The sequence below is a fragment of the Protomyctophum bolini genome (genome assembly GCF_963924005.1).
Source record: "Protomyctophum bolini genome assembly, chromosome: 7".
NCBI classification, from domain to species: Eukaryota; Metazoa; Chordata; class Actinopteri; order Myctophiformes; family Myctophidae; genus Protomyctophum; species Protomyctophum bolini.
This window is the reverse complement of record NC_137868.1, coordinates 32,415,708-32,433,557: the sequence shown is the minus strand read 5'-3', so window position 1 is coordinate 32,433,557 and position 17,850 is coordinate 32,415,708. Positions and strand designations below refer to the sequence as shown.

General features: G+C 40.2%; 1 protein-coding gene across 1 annotated transcript; it reads left to right on the top strand.

The window, feature by feature from the left end:
- The first annotated feature begins 258 nt into the window (after positions 1–258).
- On the top strand, positions 259–16,620 carry LOC308318980 (acidic amino acid decarboxylase GADL1-like). Its single transcript, XM_080768731.1, has 15 exons — positions 259–633; positions 1,315–1,496; positions 2,905–3,031; positions 4,185–4,275; positions 4,877–4,983; positions 6,054–6,169; positions 7,079–7,158; positions 10,129–10,183; positions 10,546–10,662; positions 10,999–11,063; positions 11,333–11,414; positions 12,448–12,647; positions 14,050–14,101; positions 14,250–14,339; positions 15,490–16,620. The coding sequence occupies exons 1-15, from the start codon at positions 603–605 to the stop codon at positions 15,661–15,663; spliced, it is 1,569 nt and encodes a 522-aa protein (XP_080624857.1). The 5' UTR covers positions 259–602; the 3' UTR covers positions 15,664–16,620.
- The last annotated feature ends 1,230 nt before the right edge of the window (positions 16,621–17,850 follow it).

Here is a 17,850-nt window from a genome sequence, read left to right as displayed (position 1 = left end):
GATGTGCATGACACAGCACACGTACGAAAAAAAAACGCATGCACGCACGCACGCTCTCTCTCTCTCTCTCTCTCTCTCTCTCCCTCTGTCTCTCTCTCTCACACACACACACACACACACACACACACACTCACACTCACACATACACACACACATATGACACACACCCGTGCAGCATACAGTGAGTACACTGTATAAAGTGAACTGCAGTTTAGGATCACCAGAGGAAGCAGGCAGCATTGGTGTCCGAAGCATTTTAATGTTAGCAGGATATATAGCCTAGGCTACATTATGATACGTGGGCCATATTTACAACAAGCGGCATCTTGTCCCAAATGACTCATAATATAACAGTCCTCCTGCTTCCTGGTGTCTTTCCAAAAGAACAAAATCTTCCATGACGCGCTTTACGCAGGTGTCAAAAGCGCAGAGGGGCGTAGGTCTACTAACTACTGGTGAAATCCACAAGTGTCCTCATCTATTCAAGACCTTGAACAGAGTTGAACTCATCTAGTCGCATCCTCAAACTGTCACCGATCGAGCCTGAATAGTGAGATTAATTACACCTGTACGGATCAACGGACACGTTACACCAATCAGCAATGGCACCGACGAATGACGGACACATAACTGGTAAGTGTAAAATAGTCTATGATAGCCTACACAATGGTAGGATGGTAGGCTATTCAGTGGATATTTTGTGGGTTGAATTTAACTAACTTCCACCAGTCGAAGCGGAACTGAGTGCATGGCTACTAACCTCTACTAAACTCTGGTCCATGCAAACATTAGAGCTATATATGGACAAGAGCTATAGCTATATGTATCCATAGCCTATGGTTATTTAATTAAACCAATCTGAGGCACAATATGCACAATGCACAATATGCACAATATGCCTAGGCTTTAAATTTTCATGTAATTTAATTACTTTGCAAATTGCAAATGCCCATAAAGTGAAAGCGGATATACTGCAGCTGCGCAATCCGCTGCATGCACAATAAAGAACCCCTCTGTGTGGGTTTTCTTCCTGACCATAACGATATGAGTATAGAGTTGAGACTATTAATCATGCACAGCTCCTTCGTTGCATACCATAGCCTACTGGCACCATTTAGCATAATAAATGAAGACAGTAAGACACCCGTCACACCCCAATAATTAATAATTCGTTTACATCAGCTGATCTTGTTTATATATAATGTAGGCCTTTTATAGCTAGTGCAGTCACATTATATTTTATTAACGACCTGTGTTATAGATATCATCAACATGAGTCAAGAACACTCAATTCTACGTTTCTTACTCTTGTAGAAAAGAATCCGAGTAAGGGACCTGCTGGGCTGCAGATAAAGTGTGCTCCAGTCCTGACAGGTGCAGGGGTTGTACATAATGGCCCATCCATTGACCAGTTTACTGAAGAGAGCTTTATCCACAAAGCTATGGACTTGATCATTGAGGATGCAGTGAAGAAGGCAACTGATGTAAAAGAAAAGGTATTTCTTTTTTTAACATAATCATTTTCATTAAAAGTTTATTTTACTGAACATACTGGGAACTATTTGATTCTATAATGACATGTGTGGCATACAGTATAGCTAATTATATTTATATTACAATATTGACACATCTATCTATGCCTATAGGGCCTGGGTTCCCACACGCCACACCCCAACAAGTCCACTTTACAAAAATGTGGAATAATTAGTTTATTATATGTTATTATTTATTTTATTTTCCATACATGTCATAAGGGATTTCCCTTTAGGCCCGTGGTTAAGATGGGCCCCTTCCTGTGTGGGAGTCACATCTTTGAACCCTGGGGATTAGGTTGGTGCTGGCCCATGGATTGGGTTCCCCAGTATAGAGGGAGGGGTCAAAGGCACAGACATACACACTTGAACACTGGTCAGTTGGAGACAGTGATAGATCTACTGCCGGCATTCCAAATATCTGTTGGCATTCCAAAACGACAAGGTTTTATCGCGGTTGTAATCCTGCAATAACAATGGTGGTAGTAATGGTAGTGGTATAGTAGGTATGGCAGTAATAAAACAGTAGCAGTTAAAGGAATAGTGCAGAGGCGGTGTACGTACCAATACATGGTGTGGCTTGACTGTTGTCTAATACTGTCTATGACCCAAACCCAGCACAGAAGACAGAGGCAGTTGCCAGTTCAAGGCTAAATCACAGTTTATTAAAGGAAATTAACAATGTTCAGGGAGGGAGTTGCCTGCATATCATGCAAAGTAAATGTAAAGTCTTCCCAAGTCGGGGGTAAGTATAGGTTTGAAGGCAATATGGGAACCCATTGGCAAAAAAAAGGAAAAACAGCGCCTCCTGCTGTTCGCTCAGAATTTGTTCTTGAGAGAACACTTTGAAGGCAAACATGCAGGCTTCAACACTCATACGTTGCCTACACGAGAGAAAAGAACATGACGTTTGAAACATTATAACACTGAGAAATGAGTGGAGTGTATCTCTTATCACCAGATGGTGTTTCCCCCAGGGAGACTCAGCAGTGTGAATGAGGAAGAGTGAGCACCTTTTGTAAACTCATCACAGCTGATTGGCCAGCTCAATTAATTGAGAATCAAGAGTGGCACATACCTCCCCTCAACTTGTTGCCCTAGCCAATGGGGCTGTCTGAGGTGCTGGACTCTAGGCTACTCACGCTGGCCCCCGCTGTGGGAAAATTCACCTCACCTGAGCAAGACTCCACAATGGATATAATTTGAACCCACCCACCCACCCACCCGTATTATTTTCAATTATTTTCAATGTATCCATTTGTCAACTATTTGAGATGTTAAGGGTCAATTTGGTTACATTTTAGATGAATACTGTACAGTGTACGGCAACAATCATTTGGTCAATAATTTTCTTGTTTTCCATCATGGTCAGGTGTGTGAGTGGCGTGACCCTGAGCAGCTGAAGGAGCTGTTGGACTTGGAGCTGAGGGAAGGAGGCGAGGCACAATCACAGATCCTACAGCGCTGCAGAGATGCCATTAAATACAGTGTCAAGACCGGTAGGAGTTAATGAGGAAATAGCATTCACACAATGAAGTTATTTGCAGATAAGGTGCAGGGACACTCCAGACCTGTCACTCACGTGAAAAATGCACTAGAGACAAGATTGTAAATTTAAAAAAAAATCTACTGTAGCTGAAAAAACGTGATCGGGACATCCCTAGTATCATTATTATATCGGTATCGAAAGATACTCAAAATCAAATGATCGGAATCAGATCGGGAGCAAAAAAACGTGATCGGGACATCCCTAGTTTTCAGCAGTGACCTTCTGAACCCCAGCCTGCCACAATTACGCTTATCCCCCAAGTCCCAGAATAACCTCAGAGTGCGCCAGCAGACACTGCTAGTCTCCAATGTCAAATAATGTGGGTCATAACCATAAATAGATGGTGAAATTCTGGAGAAGAGGGTGCAAGAACGCAAAGTCTGTGATGTTTGTGGTTTTATTCACATACTTCTGCCATAACAATTGATTTCGGTCAAGGTTTTGCTTTCTAAACCTAATAGCTCAAAAATACCCTCTACCAAAAGTAAATAAATAAATGTGTGTCAAAGGAGAGCCAGCTATTTCAATTGTTACTACAGTATATTATAACACTGTACAACAGGGGTTTTCAACTGATTATGAACCAGGGACCACCACCCTGACTGAGAATCAACCTGGGGACCACTGTTGTGTTGGGAGGGTGTGGGGGGGAAATTAATTAAAATCATGTTGCTGTTCATTGTAACTTACTGTATGTATGAGCGAGCAGTCGACGTGCAATTCATTATGGTCACATTTCCTTATAATGGTGACTCAACCAGGCAATCCGGTAGTTTTCCCTTGAGATTCTAACTACACCTTTCTGTGTAAATTCTTGAGTCATCATATGTCAACATGTCATTTACTGCATTGTTTCTCAACTTGTGGGCAATACAATAAATTTAAATACAAATCTTCACTTTGCTACATTACTAAATGCATGGTCAGGGACCACATGCAATACCATCACGGACCACCAGTGGTCCACGGACCACCTGTTGAAAACCCATGCTGTACACCACTTTACAGCACAACAAATGATGAACAGCATCTTTATTACGTTATTTATTACTTATTATGTATTTAATTGTGTGTAACCATCTCTGTTTGTTACTTCTACTCAGGCCATCCTCGCTTCTTCAACCAGCTGTATGCAGGCATGGAGCCCTACTCTCTGGTGGGAAGCTTCATCACAGAGGCCTTGAAACCCAGTTTGTGAGTCACTTCTTTGGAGTTGTTCCTAAAACATTTTATTAAATAATTTTCATTTATTTTACCATCATTTAAATTAATATTTTAGATGAACATGAAATGACAGATGTCAAAAACGTTTGTGAGGCAGTGTTACAGACTTGTGGATGAGTTGTAAATCCCAACATAACGACAAATCTTGTGGATGCAGAACAAAGTTGCTTGCCAAGTAGTCTGCCCGGTTGAATTTAAGTCAAATAAAACAGAAACACACAGGGAGGAGGGTTGAGCAGATATAAGTAATGGTAGTCAGGTCATTGTAATGTAGATAGATGGGAGTCATATGGACGAAAGTCTTTTCCCCTTTTCCCCGCATACAGTACATAGGTGGAAATAGGGTGGAAATGTCCATCATTTACCAAGACTTTTCTAAATATTCCCTTGTTTTTTGTTTTGAAAATAGAAGATCAATAAGCTCACAACTTGTGATCTTGGAGATGGTCCAATAGCCAAATTACAACAAAAATACTAGGTAGTTTATTACGCTTGCTTAACCTACCGGTATGTTAAATGATCTTCATCAAACGTTGGATGCTAGAGTAACATTGCATACATGTTTCGTCAGGTACACGTATGAGGTGGCTCCAGTTTTTACCCTGGTGGAGGAAGCTGTGCTAAAGAAGATGATCGAGTTTGTTGGCTGGGAAGAAGGAGATGGCCTCTTCAACCCAGGTTAGAGCATCATTACACTTGGACGAATAGTAGCATCCTGAGTGTAGGTGATTGTGAAGTGAGTAGTTTAGTCTACTAGTCAGTGGTGTAGTAAAATGTTACCATATTTTACCAGTGAATCGTGATAGAATATGACCGTCTTACATAGTTTGAAAAGCAAAAGTGAACTGACCTACTGAGGAATTTGTTTGGTGAAAGGTCAATGTTCAGAGAAATGTTCAGTTGTGTAGGTGATTATGAAATGAGATTTCTCCAATTTGGTGCAGTAAAATGTTATCATTATGTTTATCCAGTGATAGAATATGACGTCACATAGTTTGAAATGTAAATGTAACCTAGAAGAAGAGGCGTTATGCCTGAGTGAGCTCCTACAAAAATAGAGGAAACTCAAATAGCCAAAACATATATAGTTTTAAAAAATAGACCAAATATACATAAGTATATCAACTCTAACTCTAAACCTAACCTCACAGGAAGCTCACAGGAAGCCACGGGCTAGTCATAAACCTGCCATTGGCTAGTTTCACCATGTGGAGCCATGGGGGTGAATTAACCCTAACCTCAACACATCTAAATAAGACTAAAAACCTTAAAGTTAAAGTTAACATACTTTAAATGCTTAGCATGAGGTATAAAGTACAGCAGCCATGTTTTCATAAAACAGAAAGATTGGGTATTGGGTAAGACTGACGTTATGTATCTTTCAGGACCTTTCACTGCTTCGTCTCAACCATTACTCAATGGCTCTGGTGTCAGACCCTGCGGTGGATATTTTGACATTCCGCTTATAATAATGTATCACCAGAATGAGGAAATATTATAATCAAATTGAATCTAATCTTATCTGAGCTATGTGCATTCAGAGATGTTGATGAGATATTGAACTAGGGCATTTTCACCAACCAATTCAGTTTAGTATTTGTTCTATACCTTTACACAGTATTTGTGTGCATTTAGAACCAAAATATCTAACTGTGGAAATAAAAATGCATCAATGAAATAACATACATCTTCTCACACTAATCTATCAGTCGGTCTTTGTATTAACAGTAATCCTGTGTGCTCTGTAGGTGGCTCAGTGTCCAATATGTATGCCATAAACGTAGCCAGATACCATCACTGTCCTGATGTCAAAGAGCTCGGGCTCTCAGCCATACCTCGACTGGCCATGTTCACATCACAGGAGGTAGGATATACTACATTGAAATGTGTTATATAAATTATGATTTATTATGTATACCCCTGTAGAAAAGGTTTTCATACTCTTTACCATAGTAATAACCAGTCAGGTATACAATTCTGGGGGTAACTTTTGTTTGGATTTAAAGTCTAAATTCCACATAAATAATGTGTTTAAAATAAAAACCTGTATTTTGTATGGGCTGATTGTGAGTCTGTACTATTATTATTTGCCAACCAATTTGTCATTATTCAGCTTGGAGCAAAACAATGATAGATCAAATCCAAGCTAGGCTTAATTAAACGTTACTAAGCTGCTAGGCTATTAAGTGATTAATTTAATGCGTATTTGTATGTATTCGTTTTTATTTGCACTTTATATGCTGACAATTTGAGTGAAAAAGCCACAACAGTGAGCTGCAGTGTGTGATCACCTCAAGCAGCCAAATTAGAAATATTTGTTCTCTGGTCTCATGAGCTTGAGTGAACAATGAACATTCTTCCCAACATGACAAGAGCATTCTTCAGAACAGGGCAAATCTTTGTGTTCTTGGGAAACAACTCAATGGGAAACACAGCTTGACTCTGCTAAATTATGCCTTATTACAGACTTACTGCCACCTCCTGGTATGGAGAGTTATTCCCTCTCATGCAAAGTTGCCATTCATTGGGGCCAATTAGCTGTAGATGTTGTGTGTGTTCCAAGTAGGGTTAGTGTGTCAGAGAGCCCTTAAGATATTATATATAGTTTTTTTTTGTAATCATTTCATATTTAGCTATTATTGTCTGACCAAATGTAGAATTATAGTAGACAATATCAAGAACAAGTCTAAATTGTAGCTTACCCTTGAATTTTATACACTTGTAACCATGTAAGCATTTCCGTTCATTGAATGACTATTGGCCTTCTTTTCAGTGCCATTACTCTATTGCCAAAGCAGCAGCTTTCCTGGGAATCGGCACAAAGAATGTTTATGTGATACCGTCCGACAAGAGGTATGCTGGTTCTGACACACATTTCACAATCATAATAATAATAATAATAATAAACTTTATTTGTATAGCACCTTTCATACATAAATGTAGCGCAAAGTGCTTCACAGGGCAAAAATAGAATACAATAAAAATAAGTAGTTAAAATGATAAAACAATGGCAAAGAACAAAATTGAATATAAGAACATAAAATAAATAAAAACAAATAAAAACAAATAAAATAATAATAAAAACACCACATGCAGCAAATCAGTCAGGGCAGGGTGGGAACGTGCAAATTAAAACTCAATTAAAAGCAATGTTGTAGAAGTGGGTCTTGAGCTGAGCTTTAAAAATGTCTACAGAGGCTGCCTGACGAAGGTACAGTGGGAGTTTGTTCCATGCCGACGGCCCATAGAAGCAAAAAGCTGCTTCCCCGTATTTTTTAGTTGCCATTTTTTTCGGCAGCGCGAGCAGGCCAGCAGTGGAAGACCTTAGGGGGCGGTTTGGGACATATTTAGGCAGGCAGTCATTTAGGTAGGAAGGTGCGAGGCCATTGAGAGCTTTATAGACAAGTAAAAGAATTTTAAAATCAATCCTAAAAACAACCGGAAGCCAGTGCAGTGATGCCAAAACTGGAGTAATATGTTCTCTCATCTTAGTTCTAGTTAAAACTCTGGCTGCTGCATTTTGGACGAGTTGTAATCTGTCAGTTGTTTTCTTAGGCAATCCTGAATAAAGTGCATTGCAGTAGTCAAGCCGAGAGAAAACGAAGGCGTGGATTAGCGTTTTTGCATCGTCCAAGGACAAATAGGCTCTGATTCGTGCAATATTTCTAAGGTGAAAAAAGGCAATCTTGGTAACATGATTAATGTGAGAATTAAAATTCAATTCAGAATCAATAATAACCCTCAGGTTCTTTACTGTACTGTTACTTTCTACAGTCAGGTTACCAAGTCTGCTTATTATTGATTGTTTCTGCTCACTAGAACCGATGATGAGAACTTCTGTCTTATCCTCATTTAGCTTGAGAAAGTTCTCACTCATCCAACATTTAATGCTAGACAAACAGGTCAACAGCGGGTCTAGAGCACAGGGATCATCTGGAGCAACAGAAAGATAAAGTTGGGTATCATCAGCATAGAAATGAAAATTGACTCCGTGATTGGTAATGAGTTCGCCCAATGGCAGTATGTACAAGGAAAAAAGCAAGGGGCCAAGAATCGAGCCCTGTGGAATACCAGAGCTGATGTCGTGGTTGTCTGAGTCAAACTCGGCTAGATTGACAAAGTAACTTCTGTTTGATAGGTAGGAGGAAAACCAGGACAGGGCCGTACCAGACAGGCCTATCCAGTGCTCCAGACGCTGTATTAAAATTGAATGATCAATCGTGTCAAATGCAGCCGTTAGATCTAGAAGTAAGAGAACAGATACATGTTTCTTGTCAGCAGACACCCTAAGATCGTTCATTACTTTTACAAGTGCTGTTTCTGTGCTATGGCCTTTCCTAAAGCCAGATTGGAATTTGTTGTGCACATTATTATTCTGTAGAAATACATCCAATTGATGAAAGATGCATTTTTCCAAAACCTTGCCCAGAAAGGGTAGATTTGAAATGGGTCGATAGTTACCCAAAACGGAGGGATCAAGATTGTGTTTCTTGAGTAGGGGCCTAACTACAGCAGTCTTCAGTGAGTCTGGGAAGACACCTGATTGTAGAGAGCTGTTTACAATTTTTAGTATATCTCCAATCACACTGTCCAAGACCTCTTTGAGAAAGGTGGTGGGAATTGTATCCAATGAACAGGAGGATGATGTCATCTGTGATATGGTTTTGCGGAGTTCGTCTTCATCAATTTCGCAGAACGTTAATAGGCTCCCCCTGGGGAGATCTACCCTGGGACCATTAGCTGCTGTTTGAAGGTTTGTGCTAGCAGCAGCACCATTCATAATATCGGCTCTAATGTTAAATATTTTGTTATCAAAAAAGCATGCAAACTCATTACACTTAGCTTTAGAGGCCGGGAATGACTGCTTGTAGGACTGGGGGGGGTTTATAAGTCGTTCAATGGTAGAGAAAAGGACTCTGGCATTTTTCTTGTTCTCATTTATAATGCCAGAGAAATATGCCTGCCTTGCTAGACGCAGGGCTTTGTTATAGGCGGCTGTTGATTTTTTAAGAATTTCTAGTTTGCTGGTGAGTTTGTTTTTTCTCCAGGCTCGCTCGGCTCTACGACACTCTTGCTTCAGTGAGCGGGTATGCTCATTTATCCAAGGTGTTATTCTGGTGTTACGTTTCTTTTTTGTTTTAAAAGGAGCCACTATATCGAGAGCTGACTCTAGTTTAAGATTGAAAATTTGAACCATATCATTCACTGGGGGGGTATCGGGCAGGGGGGGGCCCAGATGACGAGAGAACTCATCGGCTGCAGAAGGGCTAAAAAAACGCTTTTTTATAGTATATTCAGTGATGTTTTTCTCTAGTTCAGTGACAGTCATATTAAAACACAGCAAATAGTGGTCTGATAGCTCAGGCCTTTCAATAGTCCTTTCCACAATGATGTTCAGCCCTTTAGAAATTACCAGGTCCAGAGTGTGCCCATGTTTATGAGTAGGCCCAACAACATGTTGGATAAACTCAAAGGAGCTTTCATAGTAATAGTCACTGCATTGTAAAAGCCTCCAGTGTTTAACTGAGAGTGTACAGATGAAACCAAACAGACCCATAAGGGTCTAATATATAGTGTGCCAACATCATGTTGTGTTGTGTGTACTGTACAGAGACCTGTCTAGTACTAGTTTCACATATGGTTTCTTATGTTGTTTGGATGGAAACAGAGTTGTCCAAATTCACTACAGTAGCTCTAGTGAAGTAGTGATCCATTTACCATTACTTTATTTTGTTGGTTGTTGGCTTCAATAATGTATTAATTGTTTGAATTTGATTCAATTCATTCTTTCACTGATGCATGCTTTCATTTTGTATTTGGCAGTGGGAAGATGATTCCTGAACAGCTGGAGGAGAAGATAATGACTGCTAAAAATGAAGTAAGTATAACTAAAAAAGGTTGAGCTGAGTTGGTTACTACTATACGATTACATTTGTTGGCACACTAGGATTAGTATTTTATATTCATTGGCAAGTAGCAAATATTATTATTTCCTTAGGGATATTTTGGGGGATTTTTATGCCTTTATTTGAAAGGACATTAGACTGACAGGAAATAGGGAGAGAAAGATGGGGAGTGAAACACAGCAATGGTCGTCGGGGATCGGTATTCGAACCCTGGGCTGGATTAGAAGCCTAGGTGCCCGGATGTCTACACCAGCCAGTCTGGGCCAAGTAGCAAATATTCAAAGTGTTCTAAATTTCTCCTTGGTATGTGTGTGCTCGTTTGCTGTGTTTTCAGGGTGCAGTGCCCTTCATGGTCAATGCCACTTCTGGGACAACTGTACTGGGGGCTTTTGACCCCCTAGAAGAGATCGCTGATATCTGTGACAAACACAACCTATGGCTGCATGTGGACGTGAGTGGATTTGTATCCTGAAATCTTGTTTATTTAACCTGTTAAGAACTGAGGCCGATTCTACAAATGCATTCTAAATCAGTATCCTAGTTCTCACACTTTCAACATTTTCAAAACATAGCAGATGTACAAGCTCACAGCACGGCACGAAGTGACACACTGTGAGCTTGTATATCTGCTATTTTTGAATAGCCAACGCAGAAATCTAAAATCTTTCCTGTTTTGAATGGGATAATGCATTTATTCAGTCTGTCATATTCCAGAGATCTTATATGTACCTATATTTCCAGATACATAATGTCAGCATAGTCACAGTTTCTGTTTCTTGTCATTCAGGCATGTTGGGGAGGAGGTGCGCTTATGTCTAGGAAACATAAACACTTGCTAAAGGGCATCCAAAGGTAAGAACAGTAAAAATATCTTACATAATCATAAAGGTAATACGCTTGTGATTTAAATCCATCACTGTTAACTGTATTTGATTTCTGACACCTCACATCACACCAATGTCAGAAGACAATGTAGGCAATTTGTAATACTGGTCTTGCATTTTTGCTACATTCATGAATGAGCCAAGTAAACCTCAGTGTTCAGACATTTCATGACTAAGCAAAGCTGACTGTGAAACCCTTTGTTTCCCTACTATTGTGCTGTGTCTGTGTCTCTAAAGGGCCAACTCTGTTGCTTGGAACCCGCATAAGATGCTTATGGCTGGCCTGCAGTGCTGCGCTTTCTTGGTCAGGGACCAGGAGGTAAGAGGGACAACCTTGTAATCAGATCCATTTGCTACCGATACTAAAAGCCACAGCATCTTCTCTTCCACTGTCTCACTGCACTCTGGTGTCCGTATTTTGGGCATGTCATTATAGGCAAAAATCTAAAGATGCCAAAGAATGTGTTAGGGTATTTATTTTAATATGAGCCCGAATAGCAATAAGCTCCAGTCTAACTTGTCTAGATATTGACAGGCAGCCTGTGGTAAGTCTCTGCATCAGACAGATCAGTCATTATGGGCTGGAGGTTGACCTGAATGACTCTCCCATTACCAGGCTGAATGTGTGGTCAGCGGGATAGCCAGAGAATCATGTGTCACAGGCAGGCAGCCGGCAGTCGACAGCTGGACACCTACTACATTATCTGCACTGCAGACGTCTGCACCATATCCACTTACATTATAATTTATATCTTGGTGCTGTACATACAGTGAGTCTAACAAGTTCAACAGTAACACTGATACTTGTGTGGCATAACCTCCGACAGGGTTCCTGAGTCAATGGCATGAGATACTGATTGGTCAGAGAGAATCGTCATTACATCATATTGCGGGGGACTCCCTACCCTATAGGCATGGAACAGACTTTTAAACTACCTATTGTATTGTAAATGTGAAATTATTCAATACTGAGGTGAGAATTAGGCCATGCGGTTGCATGGCCTAATTCTCACCTACAATGTTATCAGAAACAGTCTTTGTTGACTGTACACTAGATATGGTAGATCAAATAGAGACACTATTGTTCTTTAGCGCTCTCATACGCAGAGGGTTGGATGTCATTATATCAACCAGCTGCATTGGAGGGGTACTACAGCATCTACAGTGGTAAACAAAGTACTAAATGCACCGGTGCCATGCAATAGAAAAGCACTGTAATTAAGTCCTTTTCAAGAAGCTAACCTCATTGGATAAGCAGAGCCCAGCTCTCCAATTCTTTCATCCTTCTCTTTTCAACAATGTAATACGTTACATTGATTACATCATATAATGCACATATTTTGCCTCTCCAGGGTCTTCTCAAGCGTTGCCACTCTGCCTCTGCCTCCTACCTCTTCCAGCAAGATAAGTTCTATGACATCAGTTACGACACGGGGGACAAGTCCATCCAGTGCAGCCGTAAGGCCGATGCCTTCAGGTTCTGGTTGATGTGGAAGGCCCTGGGAACCACGGGGCTGGAGGACAGGGTGAATAGTGCTCTCTCCATGGCCAGGTTAGTCTGATGGGACAGAATGAAACAGTCATTCTCAACCTCATGACCTCTCAGTTTGATATGCATCAGGCAAAAAAAAAAAAACATTTCTCTCTGGGACCCCAATCTATATTGTAAAGTCCTCAGTGATAATTTAACTCTGAGAGTGTACAAATTGAATAGTATCAATTTGTTAACATAATTTGTACTCTCTCTACAGACTCGCAAGGTTAATTTGGTTCCTCAATAGTTTAACCGAGGACCCTTAAGGACTCGTGGGGTCCCTAGACCTCATTGAGAACCAGTGTGGAGTAAAATATGGAAGAGCAGCTGTTACCACTGTGCACAAGTGGTGTGAGAGTACACATATTGTAAAATACCATACCTTTAAATATGATCTATTGGCTTTGTGTGCCACTGCTCTGTAATGTGCTGGTCTTCACAACATTGAAAGGCTGTATCACCCACACAAATAAATTACCTCAACCGCTCACCCCAGCATTTGGTGTAATTTGCTGTTGGTGTGTCCTGAAATGCTGCGAAGTGTGCATGAAATAACTACAAGTTATGCACATGAATAATTCATTCAAACATAACTGCTGTTTGAATGAAACACACAAACACATTGTAGGTCACAGAGAATGTGATGCTCATAGTCTAAATGTATTCTTGTGATATAGTGAAAACATTTATCGGGAACAATGAAACTATGCAGGCTGCTGGCGAGAATGTCTTACATGCTCAAGATTTGTGGAATAACACGCATGGTTGCTACAGGCAATTCAAAATGACCATGAACCATGCAGTCTCTGGCATCAGTTGCACCATATTTTTAGACTTTTTATGGCACACGGTGTAGTGACTTGGTTACAGGTTGACAGTTGTGCTATTTTGTCTGACCTTTAGATGGGAGTGCCCTGACCCTCTGAACTGCTCACCTTTACATGTGAACCACAGTGAAGCAGCAGGGTGTCATGGAGAGTGGGATGGGTGGATAGAGGGGGAATAGTGATAAATAACAGCAATATACTTTTCCTCTTCATTCAAGTAACTAGCACTAGAAGATGGATTTCTCACTGGATTCATCAAATGCTTGTCTGGCAGACACTGCACTCTAGTGGTTTATGGTGGAAAACTCATTGTTTTTGGTTTTATTTTAGATCTAAATATCCTTACAGCAATACGAGGGCATACATTATGTCGCTGAGTATTAATAAGAATAGCCACACAGCAAGTATTAATTTAACTCACAAAGTGTACAAATGGGTTTTACAGTGCAGTTTTGATATACTGATTGTTGAGCAGTAACCACAATTCTGAAAGATAAACAATGTAGCATAATCGGATGTCCTTAGCTCTAAATACAATTCAAAGGATCATCCTTCTTTTATTTTATTTTTCTTCTTTTTTCCCCACCTTGTAGGTATCTTACAGATGAGATCAAGAAAAGAGAGGGCTTCCGCCTATTGATAGAGGTAAGATATTACAAGCATGTTTATTTATTTATTTTACTATTCTCAGTGTAATATTGTCTAAAATTCAAATACATTTATATTATACTTTTGTAACAAAACCAAAATGTATAGCAATGATTTAAATGTTGTTGTTCTCTATCACCTATAGCCAGAATATGCCAATGTTTGCTTTTGGTACATTCCACCAAGTCTGAGGAGCATGCCAGATAGTGCTGAGTTCTGGCAAAAGGTCCACACTGTAAGTAAAGAAATGCTTATATTTGAACATACACACATTATAACCTGTAAGGTAGATGTTTCCATAAGACTGCCACCTCCTTTATGATAATAGAATATAGAAAGGGGACTCTACTGGTGGAGACATAGATCTCCACCAGGCTGGGCTGTCTACCCAGGGTTGTATAAGTCATGGGTTGCAGGCACCAGGACCCGTGGAAGCTGAATAGTGTTTCTACGTTTTTCTTTGTGGCAGCTCCATTGTTAAAAATGAAAGCACTTTTTGTGAGGCCTCCTGAAATGCCTCCTCAACACGTGATTAGTATTTTGGGTTGATTGGATGTTGTGCTCATGGCATCGTACCTGGAAGTTATGCGGAAAAACTACTTTCTGGCCTTGACAGCCCATTCATCCAAACAGAAAAGTCCTGTCTGAACAGTCTGATTGCATTAAACAATGTTAAACTCACCAACATTGCAGCTGTACGAAAAGCTTGAATTATCCTCCTTCTATCTGCAAAGTTTTTGTTTCATAAAAATCCACCATAGAAACAAGCTACTTCCTGTCAAGAAATGCCCTGCATTTGATTATTTTTTTCTAAGTGTCAGAGTTTGGAAGTGCTTGTTTTCAATAACACAACATTTTGCTGCCTCCTGCATTATGTGACATTTAGAAACAGGTGGTACGCAGGATGGTTGAGTGATTTCCAACGAGCGCTTCCAAACTCCAACACTCCATGCTGCTCAATGTTTTGCCACTCAGTCTAGATGAGGGGGGCGTGTCCTGATGGGAAAATCATGCATGTGCATACTCTCTATTGGTGATTGTTAGGTGATGTTGTTGATGTTGATTTCACCAGTGTGAGCCAACATGAGACTTAATACTCACTTAATACCGCAGAGGTTTCATGTTTAACATACTTCCAAAGTGTGTACATTGTTTAAGTCACAGATGCATGGTTTTCATATCGTAAATATATGAACTTTGGCATGTTTAATCCAAGTGGGTTCTTGTTTACTATACTTGGTTAGATTTGCCACCATCATAACTTGACTTGAACAAACCAATTCTGAACTATTTTCAATCCCAGGCCATTCATTATAACCTGACCTGAATCTATTACTTAGTTGATTATATATTTAATCACTGTAATGTATCCTCTTCCCCCCTAGGTGGCACCAACTATAAAAGAACGTATGATGAAGAAGGGCAGTATGATGGTAGGCTACCAGCCCCATGGGGACAAAGCCAATTTCTTCAGAATGATTATTATCAGCCCTCGGGTCAGCAAAGAGGAACTGGACTTCTTCTTGGATGAGATACACCATCTGGGGAAGGACCTGTGATGAACTGTTTCAGGGAGTTTCAGTGTCATCCTTTCTCTCTGTAGCCTATGTTCATCTGTTCTTCATGGAAGGACTTATGTATGGACAAAATAATGACACTGACGTTCAGTCTTTGTCAAGGCAGTGTCATTGGCACTCATTTATCAATTTAACCAACGCATATCTTAGCTTACGACGCGTGATTTATGAAACACTCATAATCTTGCCAATAAGAGGCATAAGAATGATTGGGTGTTACATTTAGCTGTATTCTGGTGTTGTTTCTTAGAATGTTAAGTGTACTGTCCTTTGTCTTTGCCCGTTTCTTCTACAAAGTGACCTGGAAGAATCTGGAGTAAAAAGTTTGAGCGTCTTCATCCGTATGTTAAGGAAGATAGTGTAGGTCTGGAGAAAGAAATTAAGAAACCAAGGACAATTAAATTGCAACGGATGAGTGTGTGATATTTTTTCAGCTCTGGTCCCAAAATGTTTAATTAACGTCTCTTGTTTTTTTCTTTTGATTAATTTTCTTTTTAATTTTGGCTGAACACTAAATCAAATCCATTCATAAACTGTAAGGGATTCTTGACCAACCAGTAGTCCCATCTACTGTCTACCAGCTAGTGTACATCTGCATTTGTCTTTTATTCTCATAAATAACATATTATAGTAGACTTACAACAGATTATAAGTAGACTCAATTATGTGTTGGTAATATGGTATTTAGGACCAAGTTTGCCAAGAGTATTTCTTTCCAAAGAATTGTTTGTTATTGTTCTTACCTTTTGTTATTGTGCCGATCCCAGGGAGCTTCTTCTTGGATTTTACTACACTTTAGTACAAGACTTGCCAAGGGTTCATGTGCAATTCACTGCCAAATTATTATATATTTTTTAAAATCAATGCTCTTGTTTTTATTTGTTCAAGATGGGCAAACGTCTATTTTTGTATAATGAAAAGAACAAACCCTGAACCGTTTTCTTTCATTTGTTTTTTCTCATTCAAAAGTGATACTGAATTGATCAGCCTCGTAACATTTTAAATTGTAGGCCTAGTGTAGCTATTCAGAGGCAGAGAGTGGTGACAGCAGGCCAGTGGAATATGTGCAAAACAGTACCACTAGTGAGGCCTATAAAAGAGTGGAAAGCGGGCCAGAAGTTAATTCTGGACACAGGATGTTTGGCCCTAAGGAGAGTCAGTGATTCCAGGAATATACCAGCAGACACACAGCCATAAGGGAGGGAACTTGGGATTTGAGATGGAAAATGAACAAAAGATTGGGAATTAGGGTGAAAGAGAGAGAGAAACACAGATAGAGGGCGAGAACGGACAGAAGGACAGACTAAAAGCTTCAATTCATACTTTCTGGTGCGACCCGTGTCACTTGCCGAAACAACATTTCAACTTACTGAAAGCTGAGAAGAAAAGGGGTTCCGCACACTGTCTTCACTCATAGAGCAGTAGTTTTATTAGATGACAACGTTTCGGTCTAAACGACCTTCATCAGGTATCTGGTAACTTTACTGAAAGCTGAAACAGGATTCAGCTGAAAAGCTGTTATTCTCGGCGGTTGACACAATTGTATGATGAAAGGACATGAGACTCATAAAGGAGAGAACAAGGTACACCGTACACACTGCACAGCAACTATATTTACGCTTTTCAAAAGTGAAACTAACACTGTTGCTGTGTACTGTATTGTATGTGTGTATGCTTAAGAGTTAGTAGCCGCTGTTCAGTGCTCCCTGCTGTTGCCAGACGAGAGCCAGTACGCTGGCCTAGCAGCCCTGTCATTTTATTCTCCTGGTACAAACTCTGGTCTGCACTGGAATGTCTACACCACACAACCACACACACACACACACACACACACACACACACACACACACACACACACACACACACACACACACACACACACACACATAGCCTCGAGCAGACCTCTGTCTAGATTGGTACTCACTTGACTTCACTATAAACAAGTGCATGCTACACAGCTCAGACTGAAAGAGGTTATTCCGCTCAATGGATCCTGGCTGCAGATCGTAGATCTATTTCAATCAGGACACCTGCTACATATCCTCAGAGCCTGGGACAAAAACGAATGATACAAAACATTACTTCTTCAGTTGAGATCAGTTCCAGACCACTGGATTTCCAAAAGTACCCCGAAATACCCAAAAGTATACGTCAAATTACAGTAAGCAA

What these genes read in the sequence shown, in the direction of transcription:
- LOC308318980 (XM_080768731.1), top strand. Translation starts at nt 603, where the DNA reads ATGGCACCGACGAATGACGGACACATAACTG. An exon ending in GTGATACCGTCCGACAAGAG is followed by an intron (nt 7,159 to 10,128) that starts GTATGCTGGTTC and finishes TGTATTTGGCAG; the next exon opens with TGGGAAGATGATTCCTGAAC. An exon ending in GCTTCCGCCTATTGATAGAG is followed by an intron (nt 14,102 to 14,249) that starts GTAAGATATTAC and finishes TATCACCTATAG; the next exon opens with CCAGAATATGCCAATGTTTG.